Below are 19,371 nucleotides of genomic sequence, written 5' to 3'. Positions count from 1 at the left end.
TGTTTTCTCTTTCTTTTTAACTCCCTCCATCTTTGGTCTCTCTGTCCTGGTTCTCCTTGCCTTTGGCTTCTTCATTCTCTATCCCTTCTGTTTCATCATCTTCTGTCTCCTTGCCTTCATCCTCACCGCCACTGTTTCCACCCCACCTTAAATCTCCAATGCTGTTGTGACTCCACCTCTCCCCCTACAGCAGCTGGCCAGCTCCAGTCACTGAACCCCTCACTTTTCCATGCTCAGTGATGACATCGTCATTGGGTTGCTGCAGCAGAAAGACATGTGGCCCTGAGGCATCTCAAGCCATAACAGTTTGTGATGTCAGCTGAAGGCTCAACAGTGGGGCTTCTTGAAGTTGGCTTCTGCAGCAATTTTAGTAGTACCACACCAGAAGCAAAACAAGAAATACCTCAATAGAAGAGGTGCCTGTTATCATAGGGATTTGGAGTGACTGTCACCCGGAAAGCACAGCAGTTGGTAGCTCTCCTCACTCCTGCTCCATGCTAAAGTGTTTGGACTTGCAGTGATCAGCATAGGGGTTCTCATAGAGTCCTATGGATGCCCTGTGAATGACTCCACTGGGATATAGATGGTTACACAGAAATTGCCAAGAACTCTAATGCAGAAGTAACTTTACACAACCATGGGCAGAAGGCCCTAAATTGGAAAGCGGAAGGAGCTGCATGCATTTCCTTTCCTGAGAAAAAAACTTCCATGTGATAGTATTAAAGTAGCTGAGAGCAGAAACCATCACAGACTGACGATGTCATCAGGTGCAATCTACAGAAAGTGTGAAGAACCTGAGGATATAGGGAACAAGGCCAGCATGGCATCAAGGAAAGCAGGTAAAAATGCCAGCTTCGGACTGGATTGAGGAATAGTCACTGGGGGATGGGGAGGATGGGGCAGGTCTTACTGCCTGATCTGTCAACTGGTGGGGGGGGCTATTTGTGGGATGAAGGATTGTGGAATTGGCTGTCATTGTAGGTTCTGCTCTTCAAGGAGAGAGAGGAACTCACTGCAGTTCTATGATACAGTGGTACCTTCCTATGGAAATGGTTTTGCTCAAGGGAGCAGGTCTGGCATACCTCTTATCTTAATGATGTGATAAAATGGCCAGTTGTATTGACTAAGTGCAGTAGCCACAACAGGCATCCATGCAGGAATGAGAATGCTTCAGTTAAAGTAACTACCGGTAACTATATACCATTACAAGTGTTTAGGAAACTATTCTGTTCTCACCTTTGCTTTGTTCCTGCCTTGTTCTCACTACCATGTAAACCTGTGTCTGAATGGTCCCACTTGAGACTTCAGGTGGGGGCTCAGATGACAGAGTATTCCTTCATACAAAAAACAGTACATATACATAGAAAATTAGGTGATAAGGAGAAGGGTTTTAGCCTGACCTTCTGCCTGGCCTGCTAGTTTTCTATGTGCAGAGCATTTTTTCTGTATGGAGAAACATTCCATCTTGTGACCATCCAGCTTGCAGCGTTCTAGACAGCCCATAGCTCACAGTTCACCAGCAAATGGTGCAGGATCTCTTACACCAGAGGACAACCCGTTCCCCAGAGAGGCCAAAATCAAGAGAACATTGCAGACGAAGGCAGATATCTCCTTGTTGCTCAATGGCTAAGGGAACAGCCATTCAAACCCACAAACCACGCACGGGTTTCACAGCTGACTCTCTGCTCTTTCCTTCCCTTTGTGGTTTTGCTCCTAGAGAGGGAGTATCACACCAGGGACACAGCTGCTTCCTCTTTTCATCAGTCTGGAGAAAAGTGTTGGAGAAGGATGGCAGCCTTAACAGTTGGGATCAGCAAGATTTAGAAGGGTACCAAAAATTATGCATGTTGTGCATTGGGACAGAGGAGGAGAGCGGGGTGGGCAGACCATATCAGTATCACACAGACATGTCTTGAATCAGGAACTGTCATGAATTCCCAGAAAGAATTGTGACAACTTCAGTTTGCTGAGGGTGCAACTTTGTTTGCAACTTGTCCCTCAAAACGGCCACGGTGCTAGATTGGAGGATAGCAAATGTCACGCCTATCTTTAAAAAGGGAAAGAGGGGGGATCCGGGAAACTATAGGCTGGTCAGCCTAACGTCTATACCGGGTAAGATGGTGGAATGCCTCATCAAAGATAGAATCTCAAAACACATAGACGAACAGCCTTGCTGAGGGAGAATCAGCATGGCTTCTGTAAGGGTAAGTCTTGCCTCACGAACCTTATAGAATTCTTTGAAAAGGTCAACAGGCATGTGGATGCGGGAGAACCCGTAGACATTATATATCTGGACTTTCAGAAGGCGTTCGACACGGTCCCTCACCAAAGGCTACTAAAAAAACTCCACAGTCAGGGAACTGGAGGACAGGTCCTCTCGTGGATTGAGAACTGGTTGAAGGCCAGGAAACAGAGAGTGGGTGTCAATGGGCAATTTTCACAATGGAGAGAAGTGAAAAGCGTTGTGCCCCAAGGATCTGTCCTGGAACCGGTGCTCTTCAACCTCTTCATAAATGACCTGGAGACAGGGGTGAGCAGTGAGGTTGCAAAGTTTGCAGACGACACCAAACTTTTCCAAGTGGTGAAGACCAGAAGTGATTGTGAGGAGCTCCAGAAGGATCTCTCCAGACTGGCAGAATGGGCAGCAAAATGGCAGATGCGCTTCAATGTCAGTAAGTGTAAAGTCATGCACATTGGGGCAAAAAATCAAAACTTTAGATATAGGCTGATGGGTTCTGAGCTGTCTGTGACAGATCAGGAGAGAGATCTTGGGGTGGTGGTGGACAGGTCGATTAAAGTGTTGACCCAATGTGCGGTGGCAGTGAAGAAGGCCAATTCTATGCTTGGGATCATTAGAAAAGATATTGAGAACAAAACAGCTAATATTATAATGCCGCTGTACAAATCGATGGTAAGGCCGCACCTGGAGTATTGTGTCCAGTTCTGGTCACCGCATCTCAAAAGAGACATAGTGGAAATGGAAAAGGTGCAAAAGAGAGCGACTAAGATGATTACTGGGCTGGGGCACCTTCCTTATGAGGAAAAGCTATGGCGTTTGGGCCTCTTTAGCCTAGAAAAGAGACGCCTGAGGGGGGACATGATTGAGACATACAAAATTATGCAAGGGATGGACAGAGTGGATAGAGAGATGCTCTTTACACTCTCACATAACACCAGAACCAGGGGGCATCCACTAAAATTGAGTGTTGGGAGAGTTCGAATAGACAAAAGAAAATATTTCTTTACTCGGCGTGTGGTTGGTCTGTGGAACTTCTTGCCACAGGATGTGGTGATGGCATCTGGTCTGGACACCTTTAAAAGGGGATTGGACAAGTTTCTGGAGGAAAAATCCATTACGGGGTACAAGCCATGATGTGCATGTACAACCTCCTGATTTTAGAAATGGGCTATGTCAGAATGCCAGATGCAAGGGAGGGCACCAGGATGAGGTCTCTTGTTATCTGGTGTGCTCCCTGGGGCATTTGGTGGGCCGCTGTGAGATACAGGAAGCTGGACTAGATGGGCCTATGCCCTGATCCAGTGGGGCTGTTCTTATGTTCTTATGCTCTTAGGGTGCTGAGAATGATCTGTCAGAGATTTCTAGACCCCCTGAAAGTACAGTTCCCAAGGCTCTGACAGAGTGACTGTTAACCAAATTTGTCTGTAAATATACTGTCTGGAAAGAGGCCAGAAGATGTCAAACTGAAGAGCTCTAGTGAGGCATTGCTACTGCTGTAGGGCTTGCAGTCATAGTCCTGCGGTATTAAATTATCAGGGATGTGTCAATCCACTGCAGCTAGACTTGAATCTACCTCCACCCCCTCCCTCTTTGACTTGACTTGTGCCCAAGTCTTAATGGGCAGCTGTGGGAACTTGTTCAGATAACACTGGAAGTAACTTTTAAAAAATCGAACAATAATTCTGAGGCCCACAGAGGCTGTAGGCAGATGCACACAGCCTCTGCGGGGCTCAGAAGACCCTTGGGAGGCAAAGGGAGCACAGCCTCTGTGGGGATGTGCAAAGGGACCCCATGGATCCGATCTATGATTAACTGAAACTATGGATATGGGACCCACAAATATGGGGGGCCCCCCTGTACCTTTCTGAAGGGCAGAATATCCAACTTTTCTTACTTATTGCAAAGCAGTCCCATTAATTGTGTAAATGTTTAGAAACATTTGTAGTCAGGATGGATTGTTTGTATTTCCAATATCTTTGCCACCCCCTATACCCATTTACACTCTCCATGTTCTCAGACCAGTTCATGCACTGGATGAAACAGGTTGTTGCCTATGAAAGCTCATGTCACAATCAACAGGTGGATCTACAAAGATCAGAGCACTTTTTGCTTCAACAGACTATCACAAATATTCTCCTGGAATTAGTATGATTCTAGTTAGCATGTGACCTTTGGTGGCTGATGTACTGCACTGTTTATTGATCCTCTCCTGATCCTTAAGGTGTTTCTATTATTATCAACTTAAAAATAAAATAAAAGAATATTAGCAATTATTCCTATAAGCAATTAATCTGTATTCCTAGCTTCTTTCTTGTGAACTTTCAACTCCTCCCACTGTGCACAGTCCACATGATGTGTTTTTATTGTCCACAGGCGGTTTCCTGTTGCAGCACTGTAGATGTGGCTCAAATGAAACATCCATATCCATCCTTTTCATTGTGAATGCCGTGTCATTTGTGCTGTGGACCATAATCGTTGCTGTTCTGTTTTCAAAATGTATGGATTTTGGTATAAAGGGCTGCTATGTATAGCTTCATTTTGAAAAAGAGACATGATGGAAAGAATGACAGTGGGAACATGGTTATGGGCGGGGGGTTAACTGTAAACCCTGTGAGCTCCACCCTTTACAGGTGCATGGTAGCTTCACCCCTCCATCCAGGGCCCGCCTTAGGAGGTCTGGGGCCCAATTGGAAGCATTTTTTTTTTGAAGGGTTCCAGGTTCACAGCCAAGGTCTGTAGAATCTTAGAGATACAGTATAAATAAAATTTATTATAGACTTTATAATATAAGTTTTATATATATACAAGTAGGCAAACAAAATGTGTAGATAACCTTTGAAAAGTAAATAGTTACAAAGCCACTTATTTTAATGTCTGCAAAATGGTTGATGGCACAATCCTATGCATGTTTACTCAGAAGTAAGTCCTATTCATTTCACTAGAGTGTACTCTCAGGAAAGTCTGCAGTTTTAGTAAAAATACAGTATTAATTTTATTTTTTATTTTTATCCTAGCACTTAGGAAAGGCCCCTTAGGTGTGGGGCCTAAATGGGAGCAATTGGTCCAATGGACTTAAAGCCGACCCTGCTCCATCTACCCAGAAACTGGGCAGGAGACAGGAGAATTGTCCTTCATGCCACTACTAAACATCACAGACTTCTCCACTCGATGCCCAGTTTCTAGGCAGGAGGCAGAGGAGTTTTTCTTTCTACTGCTGCTGCCATAGTGGAGGTGCAAAGGAGAAGTCCAGCCACTATAGGCTCTGTTCCCCCTCCCTCATTGCTTGTTAAGTCTCCTGTGGCTTACTAAAAGATAAGAGGGAAGCAGCAACCACAATGGTCTATCCTCACTCCTAAGCACCAGCCACCAGCCAGTAGAAACCACTATGGTTTCTACTTCCCCCTCATTGCCCAGTAAGCCACAGGATGCCTACTGTGCGACGGGAGGGGGGAGCAGCACCTGCAATGGACACACAGTTTGTTTATCTCAGCCCACATGTCAAGATTCCCTGGTCATATTGGGATCCTGCTGCTCTCCCATTGACACCTCACTCTCCAGCTTCTGCTCGTTTCCAGGGAGCTTCAGTGCCTGAACTCTACTCATCCTTTGCACGGACATCAGCAGCAGACAATGCACTTGTCTCTTAGTAGAACTGGGGAGAAATAAAATCTCCTGCACATACTGTCCCCCAGAGTCAACCCAAGTGGCAAGACCTCAAATCACAAATCAAGTTGAATATGCACAAGGCATTTAATCTAGTCTCTTTTAACAAGCTGTATGTGAATGACCGTACAAGGCCATGGACTTGTTGGCTACTGAAGAAGGCAATCAGTAAAAACCTCATGTGCACATTCTGCTCTACATATCTTTCTGTTTAGCACCAGTCTATGGCCTTGCCTCTTGTTAAAAACTTTTTTGGTTCCAGAGGATCCTGGGCAAACTCTTCACAGTTTGTGTTTTCACATACTTCACATACTCTCCTGCTTGAGTATGTCCAGAAAATGTTCTTCTGCCACCCCCAGGCACAGAGGTGGTCTCAAGCATCAGCAGGGAGGGAGCCCTTTGGTGGACTATTGGCAACTACCTAGTGATGCCATACCCTGACAGTGGCCCTGCAGCTATTTTGGGCTGCTTGATTTCCCCCAAAGGGAGAATCTGGGCTACTCAGCCTATGAAGACCCCAGATCCGACAGTGATTGAACTTTGTGTTGTTTCAGATTCTGATATGACCAGGGAGCTGGAACAGCTGCAGACCAATCAAACTTCCCTGGGAGAAAACGGTAATCATTCACTTTTCTTATTTCAAACTTGATTATTTCTGTCTTGTTTCTAACTCTTAAAAAAGGATTAGCTGATCAAGAGCCATTGTAGGCAAGGCTAGCTAGCAGGTCATCCTGATGAAATGTATGTGTGATAGAAGTGGCTGGAAGAGGAGAGGGGACAGGTGAATGAGTTCCAAAAATATAATTGCTATTTCAGTTCCTCTGTGTTTGAAACCTGAGGTTTTGCTTTCTGAAACTATAGTTTCACAGAAACCACATTGTTCTTTATTTCACATGTTGTAAGTACAAGCCAAGGCGTGTCTACTCAGAAGTAAGTTCAATAGGAATTACTCTCCTATTAATTGCATATAGAATTGCACGCTGTGTTTGTCAAAAACAAAATATACTTTTTCCAAACTTGTAATAAAATTTGGGGGAGAAATATACCTGTGAAAATGTGAACCTAATTAAAATAAATTACTTCCTTTTGGCTATACAGTATATATGGGACGGGGGGGGGGGGGTAGAGAATGCTTTCCTTCAAAGAATTTTCCACTTGGAGCAACACAGCTTGCATGTCCATCACTTATCACATCATCAGGCCATGCCTTGTGTGAAACAGCCATTGCAGGTCGAACATAGCACAAGCAAAGCTTTCGTTCCATTTAATTTCATTTGATTTCAAATGCAGAGCTCATCAATGGAGGCAGTTAGCTGCACACTCACCTGCCTGCAATGAGTCATAAGGTGTGTGTGTGTGTGTGTGTGTGTGTGTGTGTGTGTGTGACCACAAACTGTTGAGGTTTAGAAACATTGGTTTAGTGCAATCTCTGCACGCCATTCAGAACTAGAGTGCTTCGTGCTGTCTGATCCTTGCTGTGTTCAACATAGTTGACAGTGATCAAAGGGCCAATGTGGGCATATGACTAATATAGCTAGCTTTCTACAGTCGATATGGGAGTTACTAAAAGAAAAGAGCATGCATTTCTACAGGAATGTGAGAAGTTGCTCTCCAGGTACACTTGTTTAAGTGGCTAAATATAGGTTGAACTAGACACTACATGCAAACACATGTAACTTACTCTCATCAGTGCCTACCTTAAGCAACTTTGAAATGGTGACGTGGTGGGGGAAGCAGGGGAAGAAACAGGGCCAATGAGAGGGGGGTGCTGGGGGTAAATTGTACTTGGACCTGGGGTCAAAAAAGGGATAGGAGCCAAAGGAGGGGGCTGAAAATTTCCTGGTTCTTACATTTGCTGATCTCAGAAGAGATACCTAATTTTCTGATCATACCCTGATTTTCTGCTGCCTCCCCTCTTTCCATCTCAAGCTACTTCCCCCCTACCCCATGGGCCCCAAGCATGTATTTTCATGGCACATTGCCCTGCCCCATAACTTCTTCTTTGAAAATAAGGGCTATTTGGGGTGAGTGATATACATTTGCACATGTCTAATTTAGCATTACGAAACAGTATCTTATAAAAGACTCAGCTGACATTTTAGACCTGGACATCAGCCCTGTGAAAAAGCCATACTTCAAAGTAATGGCTGATAAAATATGTATGGGAAGAAAACAAAATTATCTAAACCACTCATAGTTCTGCTTCCCTGATCTTCCAGCGAGTCTGGAAAAATATGTAGTATAGTAGGATAGGCTGATATGACCGGGGGATCCTATATCTGCGATCCCTTGTTCACTGGTGCCTTGGACGCAAACTAATCATGCAAGCCACCAGTGAGTGTGTGGGAATTCCTAGGGCTGGCATTCCCTTCTGCCAATCCAGTCTACTCAGGAAGGCATCAAGTGTTGACCAGTTTGGCACTGGTTGAGAGCTCATGCCCATCAGAAGGTGCATGTAGCTGGACCAGCCCCTTGACCCTTCCAGTATCAATGAGCTGTTGCAGATCTACCTACCCATTCACTAGTGGGAAGGGCTGGGAGGAGCTGCTTGCTGCCACCTGCCTCAGGTAAACAGGGGGTCCAAAGTGTAGAGTTTGGCTCCAGCATTGGGCCTGTCATGCAGTTCTGACAATATCTGACAGTATGTTAACCCTGAAACAAGATGGTTCAGATATCCTCAGAATGTATAGTATGTTAGAGATGCAGATGCCTCTTTCTTTCTGAGATGCAAAATTCTTCTTTTGACGCATCATGGAATCAAATAAGGTAAACCTACCTATCATCCCCTTCACACACACTACACCATCCCTGTGTTTGGGATACTAACTCTTGGTACTTCAGAAGAACTTACTGTATTGGCTCAAGAAATTGATTCTGAACCAGATCTTCTTAGCTAAACGTGTTCTGTTTTTTCTAGGTTCCAACATGCAGAAGGAAGTGAAGCAGCTTCATTCCAGTCAGTCTGCCTATGGTATGCATTGGCTTGACTATGATCCTGAAGCTTGTGCTGTAGTTCTTTTCTCCTTCCTTTACTTCTCTGCAGCCCCTGGCTGTATAATCAAGTGCTCTTTTCTCTACTTTTTCCCATCCACACTGAGGCTCCAATCCTATCCTTTCTCTCCCCTCCAATGCAGCTGTGCTGCTGGAGCATGCGCTGCATTCTGCGGGAGGGGCAGTCCCAAAGCTCCCCTCTGGGCAAGGGAACATTTATTCCCTTACCTTGGAGCAAGCCTCTCATGCTGAAACAGGTCTACTCAGACCTGCACCAGTGATTTTGCTGGTGCAAGTCCAAGTGGACCCAGGAAGGCGGATTGAGACCTGGAAGGGGGATAGGATATTGGCAGTGCCACCACCCTCCTTTTGCCCTCCATTCCCCATCTCCTCTCCATTCTTCCCCCCCCCCCCACTGGTGCTGGGGCTGGGGCTGTGCATGATTTCCTCCAGACAGTGTGTCATGTTTATGGCAGCCATAAATAGCCTTATGCTGCCAGAACACTCATAGGGCCTGCCTAGGATTGGGCTATAAATTATGTTACACTGCTGAGTGACCACTCTTTATTCATTTCTTGCTGATAGTGGGTAGTTGCTGGTTATTTCCTCAGTGTAAGGAAATGGTAACTCAAGAAATCATTTTTCTAAATGAGAAATTAACTCAACCAGTGCTCTTCAAAAATGTGAGTGAGAGAGAAATAAAATGATTGCCACTTTTTTTTTTTAATTTGGGAGAGGCAGGTGCAGAGAGATCTCTGTTCAGCTGGACTGGAAACAATTTCTGCAGAGAACCTGAAGCAAGAATTCATGGTTGTGCTGCATGCCACAAGGGGTCTATTTGCTTCCATTTATGTATAATAAATGGATAATTGTCACTGCAACTAATATTACAGAGATGCCATAGTTTTTCAGTGCTCTCTCTCTCTCTCTCTCTCTCTCTCTCTCTCTCTCATCTTCATCTCAAGGAAATTGCAGTTATACCCTGCAGGGCTGCTCCCTGGGCATCATACTTTCAGGGAAGTGGGGAGAGCCTAAAAATACCTTTTCTCCATTAAGTGGTGATTGGAGTGTAGCTATTAACTCTGATTTTCTTTCAGGATCAAGGCTGGATAATGGTCTGCAGAAGATGGAGAATGACCAGAATGGGTTGAAGAGCAATAGTAAGTGTAGGCAGCTTGCTGGCTTGCTTTCTGCTGGAAAAGGTAGGAGCTAAACCTGCCTTTAGGGAATCTCAAGGGCAAAATGGCCTTTGGAGCTCTCCAGTTCTGATCCATTTAACTTTGTGATTCTTTCTCTAACTGTTAAGGCAAATGCCCAAGCTCTGTTCTCCCAATCGTTTCTCTTTCTGAAGGACAGATTCTGCAACTTTTCCTTTCTTAAAGATTTCGTGTCTTCTCTCACAGTAGTATTTTTGCCCACAATCCTTTGCTAAATGTGGGCTCGGCTTCTGGGATTGATACAGATTGCCTAGGCTACCTTTAGCAATGCAAGTATTTTCTGTCCTTCCAGAAGCTTTCCCAGTGAAAGAAAGAAACGAATGATTGCCTTGCATTAGAGAGAGCATGCTAGGGCTGTCAACAAATTTAATATACTTGTATCTATCAATCATCCACCTTTAACTGATTAGTTAACTGATTATATTTTTAAATGTTTGCATATTACCTCAGTATAAGCATCTTTCTGAAATACTGACATGAGCCACAAGCTATTGTTAAAAGCAACAGTTGCTTTTAATGTTTTCTTTTACATTTTTTACTACAGTACCAGAACCAAAATTAGCCTATAGGCAAAATGTGGTGTTTCCTTAACATACATGGTGTCTCACCAATGAATAATCTTCTTTACTGAATACACTTGTGCTCACCCCAAGTCACCCATGGATCACTGAAAGCAGACAAAAATTCCCCTACACAGAAAATGCAATGTGAAGAAAAAGAATTCTGTGTGCCTAGCATTCTCCCTGACATGCCAGTTTGCTAAGTGCAGGGTTTTTATATAGATGGATGGATGGACATCTAGATGGATATAGTCAGTCTGCATCTTACATGGACTTTACTTGCGCAAATTCAATTACATCCTTGGCAAAAAGAAAACGAAAAAACAATTAAAATAGTACAGGTGATTCCTCTTGCCATTCTACTTATTTACCCTGGAGTGAGCTTAAGAGCAGAGAATAAAGCTGCTGTTCTCTCAGAGCTTCAGTTCCCATCTGCTTCTCATAGTTTTTAAAGAGACAGTATATATTTTTCAGCTGTAATGGATGTTCATGGTAACTTTGAGTACTGTATACTCAATTTTGTCTTGAGGGGCTCACTTTTGAATGTAACCCTCACATAAAATGTCCATCATGCAACCCCTCATCTGCCATCTGAAGCAGTAAAAAGGTTTGGTTTTACCTCTGCTTTGTATATTGATTGCATCAAACCAAATTCACCTGCCATTAATTTCCCCCCCCCCCTTAATGTTTTGTTCCTAGTGTCCGAACGACTGGCTGATACACAGAGGGAGAGAGACAAGATCTGGGCTGAGACTTTTAGGCTACAGGATGCGCTGTATAAAATGAACAGTAAGAATTGAGATTTCCTCTGTTCCTGGGTGTGTCATTCCTCAGCCCCGTGGCAGTTCTCAGCCCTGTGCTAAATGCATGCAGAGCTGAAGAAAGCCAGAGGCATGAGTTGGAAGAATCTTAATGGCCTTTGGGGCCAACATAGTGTAATCAGAAACCACTACTATACATCAAAGCACTCATACCTCTACTATCTGCTTGTCTAAAACCATCTGCAATTACTTTGCAGGCTCCGCCTGCCGAGTGTGTCCAGCGGGCTGGGTGCTGAACAGAGGACAATGCTACTATTTTCAAGAGCAGGAGAAGCAATGGTCTTTCGCCAAGCAGTCATGCAAGGATCAAGGTGGCTACTTGGTTATCATCAATGATAACGATGAGCAGGTAATTCAAGGTTTGGGGGCCAGGATGTGCAGCACATCTCTCAATAAATATGGCTGGTCCAAACCGGCCTACTGGTAGATTTATCCCCCATTATTTTGTCTAAGAGAAGGACTGGAGTGGCTGCCAGCACCTCCTCTGTAACTAGGACAGAGCCTGAGGGGCAATCCTATGCCCCCCTTGGTGTAGCAACAGGGGCAGGTGCCCCACAAGCTCCACCCTAATTAACCTCTGCAGGGGTGTCATCTCTGCTCTGACATTGGGACCCTGGCATTGCATCCAGGACAAAGGGCCAGTCATGGCAGGTTGTATGTTCTGTACTGTACTCATCAGCTCAAATAATGAAATTGACTTTCTGTTTCAGACATTTCTCAACTCAAAGAAAAAATCGATTACCTACTGGATCGGTCTCAGTGACAGGCAGACAGAAAATAAATTTTTCTGGGTAGATGGCAGTTCTCCGACATATACGTGAGTCTAGTTGTATGTGCTGATTTAATCCGGATTTATTGGGCATATTGAAACTACAGACTCCTGATGGGCAGCCCAATCCTGTGCTCCCTTGGCAGGCGGCTGCTGCGGCACCAAAAATGGCTGCCGCCGGATCCAGTGCACCCATGGCAGCTGTGGGCAGCATCTCGGGAGAAGGGGATTTTTGTCCCCTTCTCCTGGGTAAGGGAAGTAGCCCTGCAATGGGGCTACTCAATTCAATGGGGCTACTCATTCAGGAAAAAGCATTGGTATAGGGCGCTGAGCCCCGCACTAACACACTGGATCTGGTGGAGCAGAGCTCCACCGGATCCGCCTCCCTCCCTCCCCGCTCCCTCCTCCCGGCACACCTCCTCCCTGCCCTCTCCCTGCCTCCCGCCTTCCCGTCATGCCTTCTCCCTGCCCTCTCCCCGCCTTCTCCCTGGAACACCTCCTCCCCACCTCCCCCCGCCCTGCTTAACTTACTGCAGCTTGGTGGTTCATGCGATTGCCGAGTGGCGGAAGCCGGGTGCCTGCCTGGCGCTAGCCCAGCACTGGGCTAGCACAGGTGCTTGCCTGGCAGTAAACCTTGCAAACGGCACATTTCCAACAGTGCAGTGGCACGTCGAGCCCAGGATTGGGCTCTGAGATGATATACCAAACAGTGAGGCTTCCTCACTTTTAGCAAGGCATTCAAAGAGGCAAGAAAAGAAGAGAGGGGAGCACACAAGCTCATTGCTTCTTCTATTGCAGCACTGCTTCATATTAGTCATTCATATAAATTGCCATACATCATGTCGGATTGGTTTACCTAAAGCTCCTTCCTAATTATATGCATAATCAGAGGGTGTTTCCTCACAATAAAAAGGAATCAAAAACTGTTGGGTACCTTAATCTTTCCCTCCACTTTGTTGCCTCACCTAATCTGGTATTTGGGTGAAACACTGAAAAAATTGCACTTGCACCCTCTCATCTTATTGCACAATTGTTGTTCTTGTTACTGTACTGTACATATTGTTACAATACTGTAAATCACTGTCCTTTCTCATCCCAATTTTCTATTTAAGATATATTAAATTATAAAATCATTTATAGTAATATATTATATTAATTTTTATATTAACATTGTCCATAAAAAACAGGCCCTATTTAATATTGATCCTAGTGCTGATCCTCACTGAAGAACTTTTGAAGTAGAAATTGAGGCGGGATCAGAAAGGAGTTTTAACACCAGTCCGATATGCATTGGAACCAACAGCAGGCTTGTGTAAAGCCCTGAAATACAAAGTGGCAGATATCATCTCTTCAGCCACTGACAGTCCTGGAGCTTTGTCACTGATTGCTGAACATTTGGGGGGCGTTCATTAAAGTTCAGATCTTGCAGAAAACCAAACTTGCAATGATTTTGTTGACACGGCCATTGATTTCCATTCACAGCCATTGGAATCCAAGGGAGCCCAACAATGCCGACCGTGGAGAGGATTGTGTCGAGATGGTAACAACAGGCTGGTGGAATGATCGGGAGTGTGGCGGCACCACAAATGGCTGGATCTGTGAAAAGTCTTGGAAATGCTGATAGTGTCCAGCAAAAACTCAAAGTGTGCAAGATCCACTTCTTGTTTAGCTCTGAGCTTTTGCAGATGTTCCTTCTCCCTGGGAAGGAAACATGTAATGACTTCGTCAGGAGTACAATGGCAATCCCCACTTCCTGCCACTGCCCCCCTGTGAGACCTGGAGAGAGATCCTCTGCCCTAATCATGGGAAGGATCTCTTCCTAAGCATGGGGGGGGCCAGCTATGGAGTATAGCTATGGCAAGGCTTGCCAGCATGCTCCTCAATGTTCTTATCATTGCTCTTCCTGGCTTTTTGCTGAGACAGATTTTCCAGCAGTGTAAGCTTTGACAAATTCTGAGTAGTTGATATGGTCACCTACTTCTTCCTATAAGACTGAGCTGATGATGTTGGACCTATGTCACATCTATGAATCAGCAGGAAACTAAGACTCCAGACTTCATTTCTAGCTCTTCTCAACTCGCTAGACTCCACTCCTTTTCCACAACTGGACATAAAATCTAGAGGTACATAAAATCTCCCAGCATTGTCTAGTTCTTTCATAAACAAACTGATCATTCACTGAAGAACCAACTAACCTCATAAGCTAAATACATTTTTCACAGTGTATAGGAGGGAAAAATGTGGCAGGAATCCAGCAATATGTGTCACCAAATTTTGGAAAAACACATCTCAAAATTAATGAGATTGTCTTAATAGTGTAAAGAGGATAAAACCATCATTTTTTGCATATGCAATGAATGGTCTTAGGTAGGTAAGACTGAGATCCTGCCAGTTTACCGTTAGACTTGTAATTTGCTTCACTAGTTGCAAGTGCATTAAAATCAGGACTCTGTGCAGGGGCGTGATCAAGTTTCAAAACTGGTTTGATCTATTCATATGTTGTTTCTTTGTTATGTTTTGAGATTAAGGATGCTGGAGATTGATCAGCCAATAGAAGACATGGGCTGCAATCCTAACCACACTTTCCTGAGAGTAGGCCCCCATTGAACAAAATAGGGCCTACTTCTGAGTAGACCAGGTTGGGGTTGTGCCCATAGATAGTACTGCATTGTGAGAAATTTGAGAATGCCACTGTTTCATGTTTTGGCTTCTGCTGTTGGCCAAGACAGCTGGTTTCTTTCTTTAGATCTTAATGTGAAGGATGCATTAATGCACTGCAGTGATGCATTCTTGATAACTGCCTCACAGGAAACTTACAGTACAATGCTAGAGCACAAACATGTCTACTCAGAAGTTGTCCCATTGTGTCCAGGGGGGCTCACTCCCAGGAAAGAGTGTATAGGATTGCAGTCTAAGGTTCTTTTCAGCTGACATTTGTTTTCTGAAGTCAGGGCAATAAGAAGTCCTCAATGATCTTCTGTTTGTACAAAGGGCTATCTTTTAAAAATTGTGACTTGCCTTTCATACTTTGATCCTCTAGAAGAGACTAGCATATAAATTCAAATAAACCAAAATGAAAATCAATAACTGTCATGGTGTTACACAGAGAATCCATTAAGAGCCATATTTGAGTCTCTTTAAGGGCTTTAATGCACCAGGGTAAACCAATACACTTTAGACACTTTAGGCATGAACTAAGAAATTTGCTGAATCACCACAACATCACTGTATAGAGGGATCATCTTGTGGACTACTCACACAACAAGCTCATACAGAGACCCACCACTGGGAAGTGGCAGAGCAGTGAGTACCAAGGAGCGTGAGAACCCGTTTTGCTCCATTTGAATATAACGGGTTGTAATTTGGGGGCTGTCGGGAATAGTCACCCTGCAATTAAAAAAAAAACCTCTAAGTAGAAAGGCCTTTTTGATACTGAAGGAAAGTAATATGATTTACAATTTGACACACAAAACTTACCATTCATTGACAGATTCTAATAGGCCATTAGAATCTATCAATAAATCTTTTCTTTTTCATTCCTGAACATATCGCAGAGAGAACAGTCACTCTCTCTGTGTTTTTTACTTTCTTGAATGCTGTGAAACTTTACTTTTACTTTCTTGAATGGTGTGAGGAGGAGGGAGGTTAACCCTTTGCCCTGGTACTGATTCCATATCTCTGTCTCCTCCATGAAGCTGCTATTAGCCATGGAAGGGAAAACATACAGGCACAGCATATGTTTTCCCTTCTGCAAACTGATAACAGCTTTAGGTGAGAATTTAAGTCAGGAAATTGGTATGGGGGAAAGGGTCAAACCCCTTCCCCCGACACCACAGATCCAAATCAGGAGCCTACATGGCTACTTTTGAATAAAGTAAAAAAAACACAGAATCCGATCACAGAACCCCCTGGTAACATGTAGTTTAGCCCAATTATGTCCATGTGTAGCAGCTGTGGGCTGAGCGGGTGTGTGTGTTTACACTTTGGCTGTGGCAAACTGCAGTCCTATCCTTCCAGGAACAGTTCTCACGGTGCTTAATAGGAATATCTAACAAGTCGCTGTGGGAGGTATTAAAAATTTGGGACTGATTATAGTGCACAGTTAGGAAAGTTGAAAATGAGCTGCCAAGAGTATTGCGTCTCTTTGCAGATACTGCTCCTTACGGGCTCAATTCGGAATGAGCCTCTTGTGTGAAATGCTTCATTAGGAACTGCAGCCAAATACACAATCCCAGCAGGCTAAATCCCACAGCTCCCTGTGTTGAGATGCACACACAATGAGCTTGTGAAGGGTGAAGCATAGACCAGGCAGCTGCTTGTTTACACAGAAGGGCCTAACAGTAATCCTCCAAACATCCCCCCACAGTTTCACTCCTCCACTAAACACCATTCATTCAGCCCTCTGTGCATCACAGAATCCACAAGGCCTAAGAAGACCTGACCCTGTTACAGTATGTGCCCCATACAGTAAGGCAATTTGGTGGCTGGATAAGGCAGGCCTACCAGACTGCTGTTGTGTGTAAGCAAATGTAAGCATACCTGTCAGACAATGGGGCAAGGACCAATCAGGGCAAAGTGCTGAGTCATTGCACAGAACAAGGAGAGATGGGAAAAGCTGATGCAATCCCCACCCAGGATGATGCAATGACATTCCTCAGTGTTGAGGTCATGGTGTTTCCCATTGGCTGACAGGAGTATAAATGTCCAACCAGCACACTCCACTGTGTAGGTTGTAGGAGTGAGTTGCTGGACGAATCTCTGCTGGACTGACACCTGATTTGCTGACTACTTGGACTGCTGGACTGCCTCTGCTTGCCGATTTCTGGAACTGTCTTCTATCTGAAAATACTGCCTGTAAATACAATCTGGTGCTGGGACTTCCCAGGGTCTTGCCTCCTTTTTTGGGCGGTCTTCCCTGTGCTCTGAGCACCACACGCTGTAGCTGCTGGTTTGCGCTTCCCCCCCAACAAGAACAAAGGTGACTCCTTTCCCCCCCAACAAGAACATTTCTCCCAGGAGTCACTGGGAGTGTGCTTTTGTAGAAGCCAGATTTAAACCTAAATTTCCCAGGCTTAGGGTCTCAGAGCACAATCCTAACCAGGTCTACTCAGAAGTAAGTCCTATTTTGTTCAGTGGGGCTTACTCTCAGGAAAGTGTGGTTAGGATTGCAGTCTTAGTAACTTATGGCTGGGATAATTTGTTTTACAGCCCAATCCTTTTTTTTCTTTCTTTTTATAAATTTTTATTGGGTGAACCAAACAAACAAAACAAAGAAAAAAAGGAGCATTACATGGATACACGCTTGTGAGTTACATACTAATATATATATACATACACACACATACATGATCAAAGTTAATCTGCATATCAACACTTCATGCGGCTTATGTTATTATATCAAGGAATGGCCTCCAGATATCCTCAAATATATCCATGTGCAACTGACACCGATATGCCATTCGCTCAAATACTGATAAATGCAAAATATCGTCCATGCATTGGGCATATGTAGGTGGGCATCCTTCCTTCCAATGAAGTAATATAAGTCTTTTTGCTAGCTTGAGGGCACAGAGAGTCCATTTCAATTGTCCAGGTGAAAGTCTCCAAACAGCAGGTAGATAATTGAGTATTACAGTTTTACAACCCAATCCTGAGCTCCCAGTGCCCAGGGTGCAGCTGCACTGAAAATGGGTGCTGCTGCATCCTGCACATCTCTCAGGCACCGCTGGCAGCTCCTCGGGAGAAGGGGACTTTTGTCCCCTTCCCCCAGGTAAGCCGAGTAGCCCCACAATGGGGCTACTTAATTATACGCCAACCCTTGAGTCAGCATAGAATTTTGAGACTCTGTGTTGGACCAATGGCCCGGCATGGAGGCTCAGGATCCAGTGGAGCAAAGCTCCAATGGTCCCGCCTCTCTCCTGCCCCGCTCCCTCCCCCCAGAACACCTCCTCCCCGCCCTCCCTCCACCTTCCCCACCCTGCAACACCTCCTCCCCACCTCCCTGCACACCTCCACCTACCTCACCGCTGCTTGGCTGTCCACACAACCGCCAAGGTGCGGAGCTCCGATGCTCGACTGGCACTAGTCCAGCACCAGCCAGTGCTGGGCTACAACTGGCGGAGCACTGGCACTAGGGCCTGCAAACGTGCCTTATGGCACATTTGCAACAGTGCATGCCAGTGGTGAGCTGGTGCACTGAGGTCAGAATTGGGACAGAATCCTCACCATCTCTACAGAATCCTCACCATCTGTACTTTAGAGGAGTTGTTCCACCTTTCCTCCTAGTGTTTTCATTATTTCAGGCATCATCTTAGTCCTTTGATAACACCCTTCATAGTCAAGGGCGAAACGTTAGAGAGAGCTGAACTAGTTCAATGTTGTCTTAAAGCCAGTGGAAAGGATTTTTTACTCCATGACAACTCCGACCACTGAAGCCTCCATTCCTATGTTTGTGCATGCTATTTTGTTGGCACAGGACCAAGGCATGTAAAGGCACCAGAAGGATTCAGCTACACACATGTGACATCAAACCCACCTTCTCTTTCCCACATTATGCCTCCCTCCCTGCCCCCCTCCATGTCCAGAAACTACCCATTCCTCCCCCTCCCCATTCCATTCACCCTGTGCCCTCTCTGCAACCTTATCTTTTGCTAGTGGATGGTGGCTTGGCCACTGGCTTTTGTGTGTCGCCTCCTATATCCCCTAAATCAGTATTTCTCAGACTGTGAGTTGGGACCCACTAGGTAAGTTGCAAGCCGATTTTAGGTGGGTCATATAACACCTTGAGCAGCCACCATTGAAAAATAGATGGGTGCTGGAAAGGAGGGGGCTGTGTGATTATTTTGCTTGTGTGAAGGTTGTAGATAGGCTTTTTTTGCTTTCTGATTCACTTAACTATTGGAATATGGCTGAGAAATAACCCAACTTATTGCTGCATTCTCAGGCAAGCAGCAGGCTCTGGCATTACAATGGCTGCACTTCTAGATTGATGATGTCACTTCCGGCCATGGTATCACTTCTAGTTAATAACAGTGGGTCCCAGACAGGTTGTTATTCTAAAAAGTGGGTTTTGGTGCTGAAATGTTTGAGAATCACTGTCCTAAATATTCAA

General features: G+C 44.9%; 1 protein-coding gene across 1 annotated transcript; it reads left to right on the top strand.

Moving 5' to 3' along the window:
* The first annotated feature begins 738 nt into the window (after positions 1 to 738).
* LOC136641110 (CD209 antigen-like protein C) lies at positions 739 to 15,347 on the top strand. Its single transcript, XM_066616751.1, has 9 exons — positions 739 to 839; positions 4,613 to 4,735; positions 6,457 to 6,519; positions 8,820 to 8,873; positions 9,991 to 10,053; positions 11,370 to 11,459; positions 11,689 to 11,840; positions 12,202 to 12,308; positions 13,743 to 15,347. Exons 1-9 carry the CDS (start codon positions 758 to 760, stop codon positions 13,879 to 13,881), a joined length of 873 nt encoding a protein of 290 aa, XP_066472848.1. The 5' UTR covers positions 739 to 757; the 3' UTR covers positions 13,882 to 15,347.
* The last annotated feature ends 4,024 nt before the right edge of the window (positions 15,348 to 19,371 follow it).

This window comes from Tiliqua scincoides, chromosome 2 (genome assembly GCF_035046505.1).
Source record: "Tiliqua scincoides isolate rTilSci1 chromosome 2, rTilSci1.hap2, whole genome shotgun sequence".
Lineage (NCBI taxonomy): Eukaryota > Metazoa > Chordata > Lepidosauria > Squamata > Scincidae > Tiliqua > Tiliqua scincoides.
Note: the sequence above shows the minus strand (reverse complement) of the source record. Positions and strands in the feature narration are given on the sequence as shown.